The following is an 18480-nucleotide window of genomic DNA, read 5'->3' on the forward strand; positions in this document are numbered from 1 at the left end:
GTAGACACCTCTACCTCCTATGTAGATATTTTCTATTTTAAATGAATATAACAAAGCCCACCTTTTTGTATGCACGCATGCTTTGTGGTCATTTTGATGTAATGGATCTGCCTTTTGGTACATGTCTGAACAACCAGATATATGGAATTCAGTGAACCAGTGAGCAAAAAATATCCACAGTTGTGTCTGTTAAACTCCATATGGGAGGCCCAGGGCTCAAAGACAGGGAACTCCCATCTTGTTTTTGTAAAAGCACTTTGGATGTTGGCAGACAGAAGAGTTGTATGTACATCAGCATTAACTGAAAGCTGGTTGAGTCTGTCTTGATTCCTTCTTTTGTCTGCAAGTCTATCCAAGGAAATCCCAAAATGCGCTATAGTGTATGGACATTAAGAAAATGTGATTTTAATGCAAGCCAAATCCTGTCATATTTGTGATTTCTAGGGATCAATCCCTCAGAGATTGCTTTCACAGTTCAGATTTTGGGCTGAAGCACAGTCACACTGAAAACCTCCCATGTAGACCATTTCTATTGTAAATGAATGTCAACAAAGCCCACTTTTTTGTATGCACACATACTTTGCTGTCATTTTGATTCAGTGCATCTACCTTTTTCTACTTGTCTGAACAACTAAACATATGGAATTCAGTGAAATACTGGGCAGAAAATGTCTGCGGGTAATTTTTCCCCATAGCAGACCATTTATCCAGAGGTCTGGAAATCCATTCCTTGTCCCTTTCCATTTTTGTTGTAGTCTAAGATGTGTGTCTGTAGATTTGCTTTGCTTGCTCAGAGGAAACAGGGAACTAATTGAGGTTGTTGTTATGCTTCTCTCCACAGTGAGTTTGTATCTTGGCTCATGGAAATTGGAGAGATAAGCAAACCAGAGGAAGGGGTCAACCTGGGACAAGCTTTGCTGGAGAATGGTATCATTCATCATGGTGAGTGCTTTGTATTGCAGCAAAAGATCCTATCAGATATAGTGACATACTGGAGGCAAGAGGCATTACAATTCACACACATGGAATTATCCCAAAGATGCTTAGGCATTTAACTGTCAGCATTTCAGAGGATCTTTTTTTGAACTTCGAGTGGCATCAGTGGGAATGATATCCTTACTGAGACTAACACTTCATTTCTCAGTCTCTGTCCTAAAGGCTTCCAGGGATGTGAGATGTGTGAAGACTTAGAGATGTGAAGGCCCAGGAGGTAAAACTGGAAAAAAATCAGAAAATCCCCCCCCCCCCCACACACATTTTTTCCAAGGCTCTTTTTTCAGTTGTTGCGGTGGAAAAATTGGGGAGTACTGAAAAAACTCCTATGAAATATTTTATCTTTTAGAAAAAGGTAGGTGTGCTGTAGGGCTGCCAAGTTTCTGCCAGGGGTGGGGGATCCCCCAGTTTGGGGGGCTCCAACCTGCCAGCATGGAGCAGGCTGCCGGGGAGATCCCCGCCCCCAAAGAACCCTGTTGTCATGCGACATGCCCTGCCAGGAATGCTCTAGGATTCATGATAAAACTCTGTGGAGTTTTACCGCAAATCCTAGAGTGTCTCTGGCACTATGTACCTGGTGCAATTACATCACTTCTGGGTGATGTCATTGCACCACATATGCAAAGCACGCACAAGAGGAGTCCCCCACCACAGAGGCAGGGGAACTGGCAACCCTAGCATGCTGTAAACATATGCATCTCTTAAATATGAGATGCATTTCTGCACCTAGAAGGAGACCTAATCTTCATGAGGGAAGTTTGCAGGGCATTTGTTGCTTTTATTGTCCTTTTGACCTGGGTCTTCTCTTGAGGTTTGCCTTTTTACTTTTCCCTCAGATGACTATGACACATATACTACAGCTTTGGCATTAAGTAGCTTAGTGTAGGGTGTAGTTTTCTCTCAAATATTGAGTAAATTTTCAATTTCAGTCATGTAAAACTAAATTTAAATTCCATAATACATCAAAATTTTGCAATTTTATATCCTAAGAAAGTTATAAGTGTTGCATTCTGTGTTGTTAAAGCAGTAAAATTAGTTCAAGTTTGTATTGCCTATATTAACAATTTCCACCAGCATTTCCATCTTCCTGAAAATCTGGAGAAGGGGAGAATGTTGTAAGCCACTTTGGATCCTGATTGGTGAAGTGAGGTATAGATGAAGTAAAATAAACAAACAACATTAGACCACATCTACATGTCTTCCCAGGAAAAATGTATATTTATCTGTATTTGGGGGATTGTATTTTCATATGAGCTCCAGTACAGCTATTCATCCAGAATACTGAAACTGAAAATGTGGCCCTTATTTTAAGAAGCTTAATGGAAAAACCTGGTGACAGCTGTAGTTATTAAATGTGTAGTACTTAGTGAAAGTGTGACCTGGCAAGAACAGAACATGTGCTCTCTCAAGGATGATTATTGTTCTGTTGCTTCAGTTTCAGATAAGCACCAGTTCAAGAACGAACAGGTGATGTACAGGTTTCGTTATGATGATGGAACTTATAAGCCAAGAAGTGAACTGGAAGATATCATGTCCAAGGTATCCATCTTTTCCTGTTTGAGCTAGAGGCAAACTCTGAGTCAGAAGCTAGCTAATAAGAAAACAAGTACCTATTTAAGTGTCAGTTAATTTAGAAAGGTGTTACTCTGTTTGCAAGTACACTGTTTGTGGAAGACTTAAAGCATGTAGTTCTGTTTCAGCATTTTTAATAGGAAATAAATGAAATGAATGATACTTGTCTCTGTGTAAAGCAATTTAGGATTCAAAGTATAGACAATCAGTGAAATATCAATGTAGTTAGTTGCTCCAGATTTGCTGGAGTGCTTCTGTATGTGTTTTGGGTAACTATATGCCTGCTTTGAAATTAAAAGACTTCATTTGCTTTTCTCCACAGGGTGTGAGGCTTTACTGCCGACTGCATAGTCTTTACACTCCAGTGATTAAGTAAGTCTGTTATCATAGTGCTCTCATTTCCCCCCATTAATTATTTTGCACAGATTTGATTGTCAAAATATATTAAAAGAAATGAAGCTATTGCTTTTTCTAAAACAAAGACTAGGTGAAGAAGTGTGATTTCTCCTAGAGACAGTCTTATTTCATTCAAGTGAAGATAGGCTGAGTTAGACACAGCCTGTTTTACTGGTTCTCTTGTCCTGAATTTCCATCATGGCCCAAGACCAATGCAAGCACAGAGAGGAGAGAGGGGAGTCCTCTCTAACTTGCCTTATAATTCTTCTGCTTCTAACTGTGCATGCAAAGAGGGGCAGCAGACATCTTGGCCTTGTGTTCTATGCATGTGCACTAACAGCAGGGCCTTTCAAAATACATGTTAAAAAATGATGACTCTCTGTGCCTCATGACTCAGTGGGTAGGGCTATGTGACACACCTGGAGTTCTAAACTCATGGGTTGAAGACCACTGCTCTAATTTTAACATCTCAGATGGGATTAACTAATGCACTTCTCAAGCAAACTGGCAGACTGCTTTGGATGATGACCAACATAGTCTCCTGCATTCTGTGCTGAAAAAAAAATTATTCTGCAATCAAGCAATCCTAATTCTGCTGTTATATAAATTATGGAAGGGAGGCAAATTTGATTAATTCCCTTTATCTTGCATGATTTACTGATTTCTCTTTTGAACAGTTCATACTTTTTGTGCTCTTTGGGGACAGAAGAGTTAATCCTGGCATTGAGGCCACGTTTCCTGTTAAATGGAAAGACTGTTCAACAAATGTCCTATACTTAAAGCACATCACTGCAGCAATAAACCAACCCTCCTTCCTTCCTTCCTTCCTTCCTTCCTTCCTTCCTTCCTTCCTTCCTTCCTTCCTTCCTTCCTTCCTTCCTTCCTTCCTTCCTTCCTTCCTTCCTTCCTTCCTTCCTTCCTTCCTTCCTTCCTTCCTTCCTTCCTTCCTTCCTTCCTTCCTTCCTTCCTTCCTTCCTCCCTCCCTCCCTCCCTCCCTCCCTCCCTCATTACCACTCTCTTTGTTTTATCTGTGATCCTGCAATTCTACCTATTTATAGTTGATCATCAGTTTCATTCTCTGTTGTGATACTACTTGTATATATATCATATTAGAGCACCCAACACAGAATCTTAGGTTTTGTGACTCCAGGATTGTGGAACTGAATCTCCATGGAGCCCATTTTTCTCCTCTTGATTTCTGCAACTGGCAGTCAGGGGGAACTTTTAAAGCACTTGAGCACACTTTTTCTATAGCTCAACAATTGCAGGACCAATTAGTTGTGCTCCCACAGTCCTTTCCCCTCCATGGATAACAATAAGATGATACAATAGTAGTGAAGACATAAAATTTAATGGAAGATTGTCAGAGGGGAAACTGAAGACTAATTGGATAATGAAATGCAATCAGACTGGAACTGTGGGGATCTGCTTATCCCTAGTAATCCATAAGAACATAAGAACATAAGAGAAGCCATGTTGGATCAGGCCAACGGCCCATCAAGTCCAACACTCTGTGTCACACAGTGGCAAAAATGTTATATACACACATACACTGTGGCTAATAGCCACTGATGGACCTGTGCTCCATACACTCGTATCCTATTCCCTCGTCTTTCTGTATGTATTTACCTGCTAACTGGGATAAAACTTCATATCTGAAGTAGGCTCTGATATGCAAGAGCTTATACCCCAATAAAATTGTTAGCCACAAGACTGTATGTTGTTTTGACTGCAACAGGATAACGTGGCTACTGTCACTTAGATGATGCCCTGTTTCAGCTTTCAGATGAATCTCAGTTTTGTGATTTTGTCTGGAAAGAGCTTTCTTTTTTAAGAAAAAAGCTCTGATGTTTTGGGTGGAACCAGCCATGAAAGATGCGCACTAAAAGGAAGAGGTCGGAGTCCCACTTTCTGCAGTTGACCTCTTATTCCCCAATTATTTAGCAGATGCGGTGATGTGAATGACAAATCCCTATCCTGCTTGTAGCATCTGGAGCACAGAGCTGTTTCATGCTTCATGATGATGCCTAATTGAAAACACAGCTATCCCTTGGGAGGTGTGGGGGACCGAGCTGTGAGAAAGGAGAGTGGTATGCGGGTTGTTAGTATGTATGCATGCTCATGCCCATGCATGCTTCATTCACTAAAAAACCTATTTCTATGTAAGATGAAAACCCCAGAATTGATGATCATCTTATTGCAGAAATGCTACTGACCCTCAGGCATGTCGCTAATGATTTGTTTTGCATGCATCAGCTTTCTGCATCATTAATCATCAATGAACAAGAACAACAGTTGCTGTCCTCCTCTTAGGAAGACAGCAGAAGATAAGGTTCACATTGGTTAAGAGAAGCGTCTCTGGGCCCAGCACATATATACAACACAAATTTCCCTCTCCCCACAATCCTATCTTGTACTGTTGTGGGAAAAAATTCTATTTCATTTTCGAAATGACATAAACCATATCATCATAAGGGGCTTCCAGCCCTGCCCCCCCCCGCAAAAAAAATTGGGCACCACTAAATTGTAACTCACACCAACCAAACACAGCCAAAACATCCAATAGAAATGATTATCTTTTCAGCTGAGGAAATGGTACTGACCTTTAGACATACCATGAACCCTAGATTGCACAACAAATATCACAACCTCTCACTTTTGATGCCACCCACCCCCTCTCATAGGCCCTGTCCATTTTTCTCTAATGCTTGGGCTTTGAGAGAAATACAAATAAGCTCTGTATCCCAAGGTGCTCGGTAGTCCCAAACACTTGGATTTTTAAAAAGAAATTAACATGTAATGACAATACAACATGCCTTTGTGGCAACCAACAAATTTGCAAAGTAGCACATGGCAGGAAACAGATAAAAAGCAAGCTGACGACTGAACAACAACAAAAATCTGGTATGATTTGCCCTGATGAGCTCAGCCCTGCCTGGTAGATCAGTTCACCCCATCAACAGTTCAAGTGAACTCCTACCAGTGACCTTAATGACTCTTACCAATGGCTCTTACCATTCACCTTCACTATAAATGCCCCAGGGACTACTGAGAATTTTTGTACTTTATGATGAGCCTATTTGTGTAAAGTGTGGCCATTTATACTTATTAATTTTTAACAAATTCATTTTACTTTCTGATTCAGAGATCGGGACTACCACTTGAAGACCTACAAGTCCGTCATCCCAGCAAGTAAACTGGTGGATTGGCTGATTGCTCAGGTAAGGAGAACACACAGATGTCAATATTGCACTGGTTCATAGTGCTGGCAGCTGTGGTTGAGTTTCAGTCTAATTACACATCTTGATATATAGCACGTCTGATTCTCTAATACAGCATTAATTTTATTAGTATCATTCACATGAAACACCAAAACATAGATCAGCATTATCTGAGTGAGTTTCAGACTTGTTCGTTCCCTCATGCCCTTGTGTTCTCTGTTCCCTTTCTGCTTTGCTTCAAATCATAGTTTAATATTATATCTGATCAGAGCAAGCCCTCCAAACCAGAATTGCTTATGACCTTTAAAGCCCTTCACAATCTGGGACCCACATACTTGAAGGACTGTCTTTTCCCATTAAGATAGTTTCAGGTAGGTAGCCATGTTGATCTGAAGCAATAGAAAGAATTTGAGTCCAGTGGCAACAAAGTTTAATTCTGGGTATAAGCTTTCATGTGAAGAAGTGTTCATGCATATGAAAGCTTATACCCAGAACTAAACCTTTTTGGTCTTAAAAGTGCCAATGGACTCAAACTTCATTCTGTCTCCTTCCACATGACTTTGTGCACCAGAGCTATAGGCATCAGACAGCCATCTACTGGCTATCCCACCACTTAAAGTAGGCAACATCACATTCCAGATGTTTTCTGTAATCATCACTTAGTCTTATTTAGGACTTGTACTAGGTCTATGAAGCATACATTCTCCATAAATTTATGTCTTTCTTCTGTTAGAAATAAAACATGCCTATATTGACTTGCATGGTCTCTGTGATCCTGAAGCTTGGTTCTGAAAAGTGCTTCAAGTGGGAGTGTTCATACTGCTATTTCAAAGCAACAACAGAATCTTTGGCATCTCACTAGCATTGTAAGGCCCTCTCTCAGTCATGTTGTTGTTCAGTTGCACAGTTGAGTCAGACTCTTTGTGACCCCATGGACAAAGTCATGCCAGGCCTTCCTGAATTCCACCATCCTCCGAAGTCTGCTCAAATTCGTGTTTGTTACATTAGTAACACTGTCCAGCCATCTCATCTCTTGCCGTCCCCTTCTTCTTTTGCCTTCTGTCTTTCCTAGCATCAGGATCTTCTCCAGGGAGTGCTTCCTTCCCATTTGGTGGCCAAAGTATTTGAGCTTCAGCTTCAGCATCTGACCTTCCAGTGAACAGTCTGGGTTGATTTCCCTTAGGACTGACCAATTTGATCTTCTTGCAGTCCAAGGGACTCTCAAGAGTCTTCTCCAGCACCACATCTCAAAAGCATCTATTCTTCTGCGCTCAGCCTTCCTTATGGTCCATCTCTTACAGCCATACATTGCTACTGGGAATACCATCGCTTTGACTATACGGACTTTTGTTGGCAGGGTGATGTCTCTACTTTTTATTATACTGCCCAGGTTCGCCATAGGTTCCCAAGGAGCAAACGTCTTTTAATTTCATGACTACAGCCACCATCTGCAGTGATCTTGGATCCCAGAAATGTGAAGTCTGTCACTACTTTCATGTCTTCCCCTTCTATTTGCCAAGGTGTGATGGGATCAGATGCCATGATCTTAGTTTTTTTGATGTTGAGTTTCAAGCCTACTTTTGTGCTTTCCACTTTCACCCTCAACAAGAGGTTCTTTAGGTCCTCCTCACTTTCTTCCATAGGAGTAGTGTCATCTGCATATCTGAGGTTGTTGATGTTTTTCCCAGCAATCTTAATTCCGGCTTGTGCTTCATCCAGGCCAGCATTCCTCATGATATACTCTGTATATAAATTAAACAAGCAGGGTGACAATATACATCTTTGTTGAACTCCTTTTCCTATTCTAAACCAATCAGTTGTTCCATGTCCCGTTCTGACAGTTGTTTCTTGACCCTTATACAGGTTTCTCAGGAGACATGTGAGGTGGTCTGGTACTCCCATCTCTCAGTCATAGAGATGTGTTAATAGTAATATTTAGGACAAATGTGCCAGTCCTTTATGGAAGTACTGGAGAAAAAGTGAAATTCCATCAGAACATGACTTGGCTCTGGCAAAATATAAAAATTAGGGCTTAAAGAAGGAAGACAAAACATCAACACTTTCTTTGCAAGGCAATGGTACTTTTTGATTGATTACTAGAATAATAAAAATCAGGCCAAGTTTCCTGTGACAAGCTCTATTGGTAATGTTTTCAGTTATAGTTATGTATTATGGACTTAGGTGATACTCCTTTGTGTATGGTGGGCTTCATTGAAAGCTGATGTTTTATTCTAATGGGAGATGGCTGTAGAGATCTGGTGCAGAGTGTTAAAGCTGCAGTACTGCAGTCCTAAGCCCTGCTCATGACCTGAGTTTGATCCCTGGCAGAAGCTGGGTTTTCAGGTAGCTGGCTCAAGGTTGACTCAGCCATCCATCCTTCTGAGGTCGGTAGTACCCTGTTTAAATGAGTACCAAGCTTGCTGTGGGGAAAGTGTAGCTAATTGGGGAAGGCAATGGCAAACCACCCCGTAAAAAGTCTGCCATGAAAATGTTGTGAAAGCAATGTCACCTCAGAGTTGGAAACAACTGGTGCTTGCACAGGGGACCTTTCCTTTCAGCAAAAGGTTCATATGGCTAATGATCTTCCCTGATCTCCACCACTCCCGGGAGCCACTTTCAACCCCAGAAAATTTGAATGTTGGGTTGGGGGTGCCCATATGGAATAAGAGCTATGTGGCCCAGTGGCTGCATTGAGGAGGGGGCAGGGAGTGAAATCACCCTTCCCACCTTTTCCATTAGCTGAGCTCTGTTGATGGCAAAAGGGAGAAATCTGGCCTCCTTCCTGCTCCTGATTGAAGCTAAACAATCCACATGACTATAACTTTCCCAGGGTTAGAAAAGGTTGCCAGGGGGTGTGTGTCAGTGATCCTTGCATTTTTGCTCATGTGGATCACTGGACCCCAGTCTGTGGTTCCTAGCTAAGGTAACATGTATTTTACTTTAAAATTACATTAAATAATGTCTTGGATCCTGTGGTCCATTTTTTTGTGATTTGTTTCACACCCCCATTTTGCCCTTTATGCAGTTCATGAGGTTGCCCTAGCACACCTGAGAAACAAAATTTTGTGGGTCTCAGGGATGCAGCAGGAAGAAGAGGTATAAAGTCCAGGGGCGTAGCCAGGATTTTAAAAGTCAGGGGGCTTTTTATAAAGTTGGGGAAGAAGAAGATGATGATATTGGATTTATATCCCACCCTCCACTCTGAATTTCAGAGTCTCAGAGCGGCTCACAATCTCCTTTATCTTCCTCCCCCACAACAGACACCCTGTGAGGTGGGTGGGGCTGAGAGGGCTCTCACAGCAGCTGCCCTTTTAAGGACAACTCCTGCGATAGCTATGGCTGACCCAGGGCCATCCCAGCATGTGCAAGTGGATTGTAAAGGGAGCACTCCTTTCACCATCCTCCATGGGGCTTGCTGCTTCTCATAAGCTTTCTTCTGGCAACAAAGGAAAAAAAAAAGCAGGCTGCACACTGGAGGCCCCCCTGGAAGTCAGAGAGCTCTGATTCTGCTCCTGATTCTGGTGGTGTGGGGAGCAGAGAGGATCCTGCCTTCATTCTGCACTGTTTTTCCTACCTGACATGGCACAATGGTGTTATTTGCCTGTATTCACCCCAGGTGCCATTTCAGTCAAAAAAGCAGCATAATGGGGAAGGTAGGGTTCCTTCTTCCCCTGTACCTCAGTTCTGTGTTAATGTTACAATGCATGCATGTACATCTCTTTGTATGAAAGAGTCATCACATACTCAAATAACAAATGAAACTGGGGACTACTTCTTGCATAAATGTGGGGCTTCAGTCACAGGTTCAAACTTTATATGTGCCGACAGTAACAGGAGAATTACTGTATGCACAGTAAAGGAAATGTCAAGCATACACTGTACACAGATTGTACATACATTTACTCTATCTTGTATCTGAATATTTTAAAGTGGTCTTTCTCTAACATCTTTATTCCTGTTTTCTTTACATTGGTGATAGCTTTGCATTATATCTGGAAATATGCAAAGAGAAATTGAAATATTCTATTTTTAGTCATCCACTTGACCTGAAAATTGCTATTTTGCAAAGGCCAAGCTGTAATACTGGAAGTAGTCAAGTTTGCTAGAGAAGTCCTCTCCTCTAAGATGTTTAGATTTCGTTGCTTATAAGCAGATTGGATTCCCAAGGGCTAACTTAAGAATGGTGTCAAAAGACATTTCCTCTTCCATTTACAAGCAGTTTGAGGGAGAATTTAGAATGTGAATTCTAGTCTTTATGTATTATGAGCTACTATTTCCTTTAATAAAGTATCTCATATTGAAAAAAATAAAAGTAGCCCTGTGGCAGGATGTAGGAATGGAAGAAATGTACATTACGTTTGGAAGTTCTATTCCATGGAAAATTTCACTTAATATTTATCAATAGCTTTTGGTATGCCAGTACTGGGGGGTTAGGTGGGATGGAATAGGTTGGATCAAAGCTTTTGCGTTGTGTGCATTTAAGGCACTTTCTTTGGTCATTGCAAAAGTTTGTCAGAATTTGACATTATTCTTATTGTACAAGCCCATACTGATAAGGCTATATGCCTAAGGATTCTTTCCTGGGAGTAAGTCTCCTTGACCAACTGGGGACCTACTTCTGAGTAGTCCTGATTAGAAGTGCTCTCTAATTATATCAGCATGTTTAAAGAATGAAACGAGGCATCACGTGTACCAGAGCCTCCACGTTCCTGTTTCAGTTGTTGGTTCTGATAGCAACTACAGGCATCAGTTGCTGCAAATCCCTTTCTTTGTCCCGTGTTTCCACCCTGAGCCTGCTCCGGCGGGGAGGGTGGGATATAAATCCAATAAACCTAAACTCCAGCAAGCACACAGCTTCTGTTGATCAACCATTTCCAGGCACGATCTCAGTACAGCAGGCAGTAAGGAAAAATGAATTTGTGTCGCCAGGCTGTTTTGTTTCTTTAGTTCTCTCTGGTCTGGCTGCTTTCCTTTGTTCTCAGTTGCAAGGAAAACCATTAATTTCAAAGATAAAAAGAAAACAAAATATATCAGCAGCTTCATTTCCTTGTCTTAAGCCTTGGTGAGAAAGGTGGATTATACATAAAGTAAATTAATAAAATAAAATTGTATACTGTCTGTGCTGACACCAGAATAAATGGAAATGGCAGAAAGGAGGCTCCTCCAGCTACACGTTTCTGTTGCAGCTGTCAAAATCAATAGCTGCAACAGGCATATGGAGCCTTTGTTATACTTGGTGCTTCATTTCAGTATACTTGACCTCTCAGTAAGAGGAATGTTTGCTAGATATGTCTGTCACTGCCACATTAGATTCTCAGCCTGCGTAGTTTGATTAAGTCACTGGGTTCCTTGCTAGATGTTCCTGACTAGAAGGACCCCAGACTCCTTGTAATTAAGAACCTTTGGAGGACTGTGAAATAATAGAAAAGCCAAACTCTGCCCAGTCCAGACAGACTGGTAGGATCATCCTTTCATCATTCTCCCACCCTTCTAAATCAATCTCAGCTGTCCAAACCAAAGTGAGAACCCAGTAGGTTTTCTGCTGAGAGGGATCTGGAAAGCAGATACACTTAACAGCATTTCCAAATCCCATTCCTCTCTTCAAAATCCTCTGTGCAATTTGACAGGGGAAGGATTCCATTCTTGAGGATATCAGTCAGGGCTTTAAACATTAGAAAAACTCCTCTCCTCTCCTCTCCTCTCCTCTCCTCTCCTCTCCTCTCCTCTCCTCTCCTCTCCTCTCCTCTCCTCTCCTCTCCTCTCCTCTCCTCTCCTCTCCTCTCCTCTCCTCTCCTCCCCTCCCCTCCCCTCCCCTCCCCTCTCCTCCCCTCCCCTCAACATCTGTACTGTTCATCCTTAGATAGAAAATATTCACACTTTGTAGTGTTGTTTCCTTTGGTGCAGCCTCTGATACCTCTAATGAAGGAGAAAACATTTCCAAGTTCATATACAGAATGAAAGCCTTCCTGAACGCAGAGGTCCTGAGTTGAGAGAGTTGCATTGCTGCTATTTTAAAATTGCCCAGATTGCATGAGGAACCTCTCAGTTTATCCATGAAGATGAGTCTGTGTTGATAATCTCTAGGTGGCTGCTGAGATGGGTCATGGTGTAGCTAACTATCTTGGATCTTGGGCACAGACACAAAACATATTGCCCGCCTTTGCAAGCTGTTCAAAACACCTATTGAGTCATTCTTGGAAGTGCTGGATTTGAGTGAATTTCCTCCTGAGAACTCCCTTCCTCAGATTCCGTACTGTCTGATGAAGGGAACTTTGACTGTCAAAAGCTTATACCGTGAAAATCATGCTGGTGTCTAAAGGTACTACTGGACTCAAATTTAGCTCTTTAGCTGCAGACCAGCATAGCATGGCTTCCCTCCTGAAACTATGTTTTTTTGAAGTGCACACGAATGTGATTGAGGGTTATGTTTCCTTTTTTTCCAGGTAGTCCTCTAATTCTGGGGAGGGGAGAAAAGCAGATTCTGAGCAATATCAGAATTGTATCTGATCTGAACATAGCAAAGTCTGAATAAACCATGTTCACCCTGTCAACCCCTGCGTGGGTTTGGCAGCCTCCCACTCGAAGGATGTATTTTATTGTCTGTAGCCAGTGGGTAGAGAATTCAGACTATCACAATTGCCAGTTAAAAAAGGTCTCCACGTTGAGGTAATGTGCTGTGTTTGCACTGTTAAAACAGCTGTTTCCGGAGCCCTGGCTTTTGTCCTTCCAATTCCTTTGAGAGGGAAACAGTGCTATATATAGGAATGAATGGGAGTTAGGAAAGGGGAGTCCTGTTTTAATTGCTTACTATTGTTTCTTTACAGAGAGCACCATGCTAATTTGAGAGCAGAGACCCGGTCACAGGCCAGGGGGGAAGTTGTTTGAATTAGGAAGTGGTCTGAGGTGTAACATTTGTCCTCTCTTGTTGCCAGGGAGACTGTCAGACGAGGGAGGAAGCTGTCGCACTGGGTGTTGGATTCTGCAACAATGGCTTCATGCACCATGGTAATTCATTGATATCTCCTTATCCATCCAATTAACAGGGACCTTGCATTGTCTTACTGGCCAAGAAAATGGCAAAGGTATCTACTCCAAAAGTATTGATGGCTCAGTGGGGACTGTGAGATGCAGGGAGAGCCAAAAGCCTCAATATGACTATGTTACCACATGTGTGAAAAGTGTAATAGATACAATCCTTTTTGAGACTGTGGGCACCTTTAGAATTGTGACACAGAGGGGTGGCCACAAAATGGCTGCTGCAGTAGACAGAGCTGACCACAACGTGTCAGGATGTGAAGTTATGTATAACTCATAGTTAGTGCTTCAACATTTCAAGCTGAAGATTTGCTTAAAAAGATGTCCTTTAAAATGAACATATTGTTAAAAAAAACACCTTCTTGTTTACACACAGCTTACCTACAGTCATGCACTGTGATCCTTGTGCTGTGGTGACAGCTGCTGCCCCAAACAATATTTTTTGAAGCTGCTTAGCCAATCAGAAGCCCTGCTGGACGAAGGCTCCACCTGGCCGCTCCCACTTTCTGAAACACTTGGTGGGCACCAGGAAAGGTGTTGGGGTACCATGGTACCTGTGGGCACCACTTTGGGGGCTCCTGCTGATAAGGCAATTGCAAAAGGAGTTAGAAAGAAGGAATTTGGAAAGGGCCAAAAAGAGCACCTTTTCTTACCAAAACCTCACAGATAAGTCTTCAGCATCTAGATCATGAGCAGAGGGCAAAGGAACAGCACAAAAGTATGGCAAATAAGATAACACAAGCATACACAGAGATGTCTGCTACGGACCTTCCAAGTTGGGTTGCCAAGTCCAATTCAAGAAATATCTGGGGACTTTGAGGGTGGAGCCAGGAGACTTTGGGGATGGAGCCAGGATACATTGGGGGTGGAGCAAGGAGCAAGCATGTGACAAGCATAATTGAAATCCACGGAGTTCTGGCCCTCACTTTTAAAAGGATTGCACACCTTTTTAAATTCCTTCCATCCATAGGAAATAATGAAGGATAGGGGCACATTCTTTTGGGGCTCATAGAATTGGGCCCCCAGATCCAATCTTTTAGAAACTTGGGACATATTTTGGGGAGAGGCACTGGATGCTCTACTGAAAATTTGGTGCCTCTACCTCAAAAAACAGCTCCCCCAGAGCCCCAGATACCTGCTGATCAATTCTCCATTATTTCCTATGGGAATAAGTCTCCATAGGGAATAATGAAGTGCCCAGCAGACATTTCCCTCCCCCCCACCGTTTCTGGTTACCCTGAAGCAAACTGCTTCTGACCCTTCACAATGAAGTACTTCCTGCTTCCTGCTCTTATTTAAAGGCACGTGCACACATTTTAAAATAGAACCTATTTGCAAGTTTCTAAAGCTGCCAGAGATCTACAGGTAGGTGGTGGCTGTGGGGAGCGGGGGTTTCCCCCCCTGCCGGCCAGCTGACTGGGGACAGGGGAAAGCCTGTAAAACCGGGGGATCCCCCGCTGGGACCTGGGGATTGGGAAGCCTACTTCCAAGAGCTGACTTGGAGTCCTGCTCCTAAAACCATAAGCCTACTTGGACCTATGTAACTTTATGGGTTGCCCCTCCCTGATGTGATTGGTCTCTTTCTATGCCTAGATAACGTCTTCCTCTTGTAAACTCCATTCCCCTGTTTGTCCTTGCTTTGCTTCTTCAGCTCCACAAGCTGCTTCCCTGGCTCAACCAATGCTGTTTCCTGCTCCTCACTTTTCATTACTTATGTGAACTGTCTTCTGCTATCTCCCCTTAGCCTTCCAGTCAGAACTATGACAGCCAGTGCACTGCAATGAGTGTCAAACTAGGATCTGGGACACTCAGGTTTGAATTCCCTCTCTGCTATGGAAATGGCCTTTGACCTACCACTCTCTCTCAACCTTACTGACATCACAGGGTTGTTGTGAGGATAAAATGGAGATGGGGTTTACACATAAAGCATAAAGCTTTTGCCTACAGTTCTATGCCAGGCTCGACACTCTGTGGTGTGCTCAGGATCCCCAATTCTCTGTCTAACTAGCAGAACTTACATAAATTAGTTGGCATCCCGTCCACTTCTTTTGCCATTTGGGGATATTGTGCCCAGTCATGTGGTTAATTAAGGACATATCTCCATGGGACTCTCATATCACAGGAGGTTTCATATCATTAGGACATACCCCTCTCGTAGCATGGGAAATTAAGAAAACGGGCTGTACATATTGTCTGCTATTTGGTTTCCATTTCATGGTTCATTTACCACTTCTGGTTGCGGCTTGAGTCTAGTTCTCGCAGATTTTAAGCCTATGTCTGAAACTGCTGCTCCACAGGAGAGGTTCATTGCGCTGAATGTTTTCTCTATACAGAAGGAATCCCCAGATAAGAATCTAGCATATTGAGGAAAAGGCTAGGCTCATGGATAATTAGTTCTTGGAAGTATGCTCACATCTTCCATGCTTGAGTTATAAACTCTGTCCCATATCCTGGTTGCTTCCCAGCTGGCAGTGAGGATCTGTCCTTCAGACGAAGACCTCTCTCTCTCCCCCATCAGCCATTTCTCCGCCCTTTTCCTTTGTTCATGGCACAGCAAACCTAAGCCATAATGAGACTCAGCAATCTCTCTGACAGTTTGCCAGAAGGCTTTGATTAATTAATGCACTATATTTTCCTCCCCCTCCCCTCTCTCTCTCGTCCCTTCCAAAGGTCTTGTTTATTCATTTCTGGATACTTGAAGGGCAGGTGTATGGCATAGCCCCATGTCTGTTTTTGAAAGCTAAACTGAAACCTAAACTTCTGTATATGAAGACAAATTCTTAACAGTATTAAAAAAAAAATCCCCCTAAATCAGTGGTACTTTGGGGGGCAAGACTGTCTGTGGCACAAATGATGCTTGTGGAATCTGTGTTGTAAATAAAAAGAAAACCAGAAGGTGTTTTAATAAGAGGGGAAAGAAACCAGAAAATCAGAGGTTCAAACCCTGGATTAGCATCCCTCACTTTAATGGGATAATCTCACATGTCCAGATGAAACTCCCTAAATAAACCTTTGACTCAACTCTAACTAGCCCAGTATTGTCTCCTGTGGCTTTATGTTATCCCTCAGTCATCTATTTTTCTGAGCTAAAAAGTCCTAGATGCTTTAGCACTCCTAATAGAAATATGCTCTGACTTCTTAATCAGCTTAGTTGCCCTCTTTCCCCCCTTTTCCACTTTTGCAATATCCTTTTTGAGATATAAGACCTGGAACTGATGGATACAAAGTCACAATTGCTACATCTTCAGGACACATTTTGCGCAGCTTTTCAATCATTCATGGTTTTGAAGGCCATTCAGTAGGGACTTTTATGTATAAATATGAGCAATAGCAAATAAAATGGCTGCAGACAGAGATTACAGGAAGGAATATTGGTCAGGACATCAAGGGTGAAATGGAAGAAGGTAGAGAGGAACTCAGACATAACTGAGTTGTATGCAGAGCCTTCTGTATGACTGCAGTACAATCAGATCTTTCACAGTCATCTGTAATAGTAGCAATCCGAGATACATCGCTTAGTAGAAAAGGGTGGATATTAGGACGTGACCTCTGTATTCAGACTAGTTCAACCAGTTCCAGCCAAGGAAATGATTTTAAAACTGCTGTAAGGAGAAGAGATGCAGCTGAGAAGTTAATTTAGTGCTATGGTCATTCTCTGTCTTTCTGTGGAATTGGCTGGCCTTTGGAAGCCTCACAATGGTCCTATGTTTACTCACTGGAATTTTCCCAAGATGGGGATGAAAAGCAGCCGTTGTTTGTGTCCTCCCTGGGTTGTTTTGGATTCTGTGTCAGCAGCGCAAAATGTAGGCACACGATTGTCTGCTGGGACAGAATGTCAGGCCTTCTACAAAGAGAGCAAACTTGTTCCATTGTAAGATATAAGGAGTGCCACAATAAATGTCCACAGAGGTGGAATGATGGGTAAGTGGGATCCACAGTAGCTATCTGTGGGTGCCTACATACAAAGGTGCCATGGATCTTCACTCTAATATCTATCTGTATGTTCCTTATGCCTTCATTTCACACATAGACTCATTAGTAAACAGTTCAAAGTTAAAAAAAAACCCCATATGTTTTGTCATGGTGGGCTATCTAGTTCAGTGTTTTCTGTTCCACGACTGGTCACCAAAATACTACAAGCAACAAGTTATGTTGGCAAAACGATCCTCCTTTATTAAATCCTGAGATGTAGTGTTAAACTTCCATGGACTGAAAGAAAGGATGCAAGCTCAGAGATACAGAAGAACTAGAACACAGAAACAGTCATTCCTTCATCTGGTAGATTTTGTTCCAAGGAGAATGTAATTTTATTTAAAAGTTAAGAACAGTATTAATTGAAGTCTGCACAGTGAAGAGATCCAATAGGCTAATGAAATGGATTCAGTGACAAAATGTGATTAGTTGTCATCTTTACATGATTAGGTCACATGCTCTCATAGCAGTCTTGGCCAGCAGACTCATCTAGGAAAAGGAAATGAACAATAGTATCCTAAACAGAGTTGTACACTTCTAAAACCATTGAAGTCAGTGTGTTTGAGACTGTGTAACTGTACTTAGAGTGGCACTTATTCTTGTTTATTTGGAAGTAAATGCCACTGATGAGTGGGGCTTATTTTCAAGCAAATGTGTGTAGAATTTTAATCTGAAACAAGGAAGGTCAAGGTTGGGAACAAAATGGTGGTGAATAATATTTGCTAATTAGCACATTTTATGCCTAGGGGTTCCCCCCCTCCCGATAGACACAGTACCAATGATGGATTGCATTCAGAAGAATTTTATTTTTAATTTCTCATTACTGAAGCAGAGGTTTTCCATTGATGGGACACAAAACCTGTGCAATACTTCATTGTCAGACCCTAGATAGCCCCCTCCAACCAACCCCCCCCCCAAAAAATTGCTCTGTGTTATGAGTGGGAAGGAATACCCCAAGAATCCCACCATATTCCTCTATGCCCTAGAATGGGTATGACTGGTGGGTGTTGCAGCTTTTTTTTTTTTTAAATAAATTATAGTTTATTCACTTTATATAGTATATTCACTTTATATAGTAATGTTCTGTAAGCCGCCCTGAGCCTGCCTTGGCGGGGAGGGCGGGGTATAAATAAAAATTTACTTACTTACCTACATATATACTGTTTACTAAAAACCAAACACCTGTATTTCCATACACAAACCAAAAAATATAAAACGGAGATCAGAGGTAGTTTTATAAGTCATTTTACATTCACAATTTTTCTTTCGTTTCAGACCCATTTTTCATTCA

The 18480-nt window shown here is 42.0% G+C and overlaps 1 protein-coding gene across 3 annotated transcripts in view; it reads left to right on the forward strand.

Moving 5' to 3' along the window:
• Nucleotides 1–18480, forward strand: part of PREX1 (phosphatidylinositol-3,4,5-trisphosphate dependent Rac exchange factor 1) — a 346981-nt gene that overhangs the window by 228704 nt on the left and 99797 nt on the right. For all 3 annotated transcript variants that reach the window (XM_060230830.1, XM_060230833.1, XM_060230832.1), the window contains exons 11-15: nucleotides 842–942; nucleotides 2429–2532; nucleotides 2888–2937; nucleotides 6107–6182; nucleotides 13115–13187. In XM_060230830.1, coding sequence (XP_060086813.1) covers nucleotides 842–942; nucleotides 2429–2532; nucleotides 2888–2937; nucleotides 6107–6182; nucleotides 13115–13187 — 404 coding nt within the window. The remainder of the gene's footprint in view (nucleotides 1–841; nucleotides 943–2428; nucleotides 2533–2887; nucleotides 2938–6106; nucleotides 6183–13114; nucleotides 13188–18480) is intronic.

This window comes from Heteronotia binoei, chromosome 2 (genome assembly GCF_032191835.1).
Source record: "Heteronotia binoei isolate CCM8104 ecotype False Entrance Well chromosome 2, APGP_CSIRO_Hbin_v1, whole genome shotgun sequence".
NCBI classification, from domain to species: domain Eukaryota; kingdom Metazoa; phylum Chordata; class Lepidosauria; order Squamata; family Gekkonidae; genus Heteronotia; species Heteronotia binoei.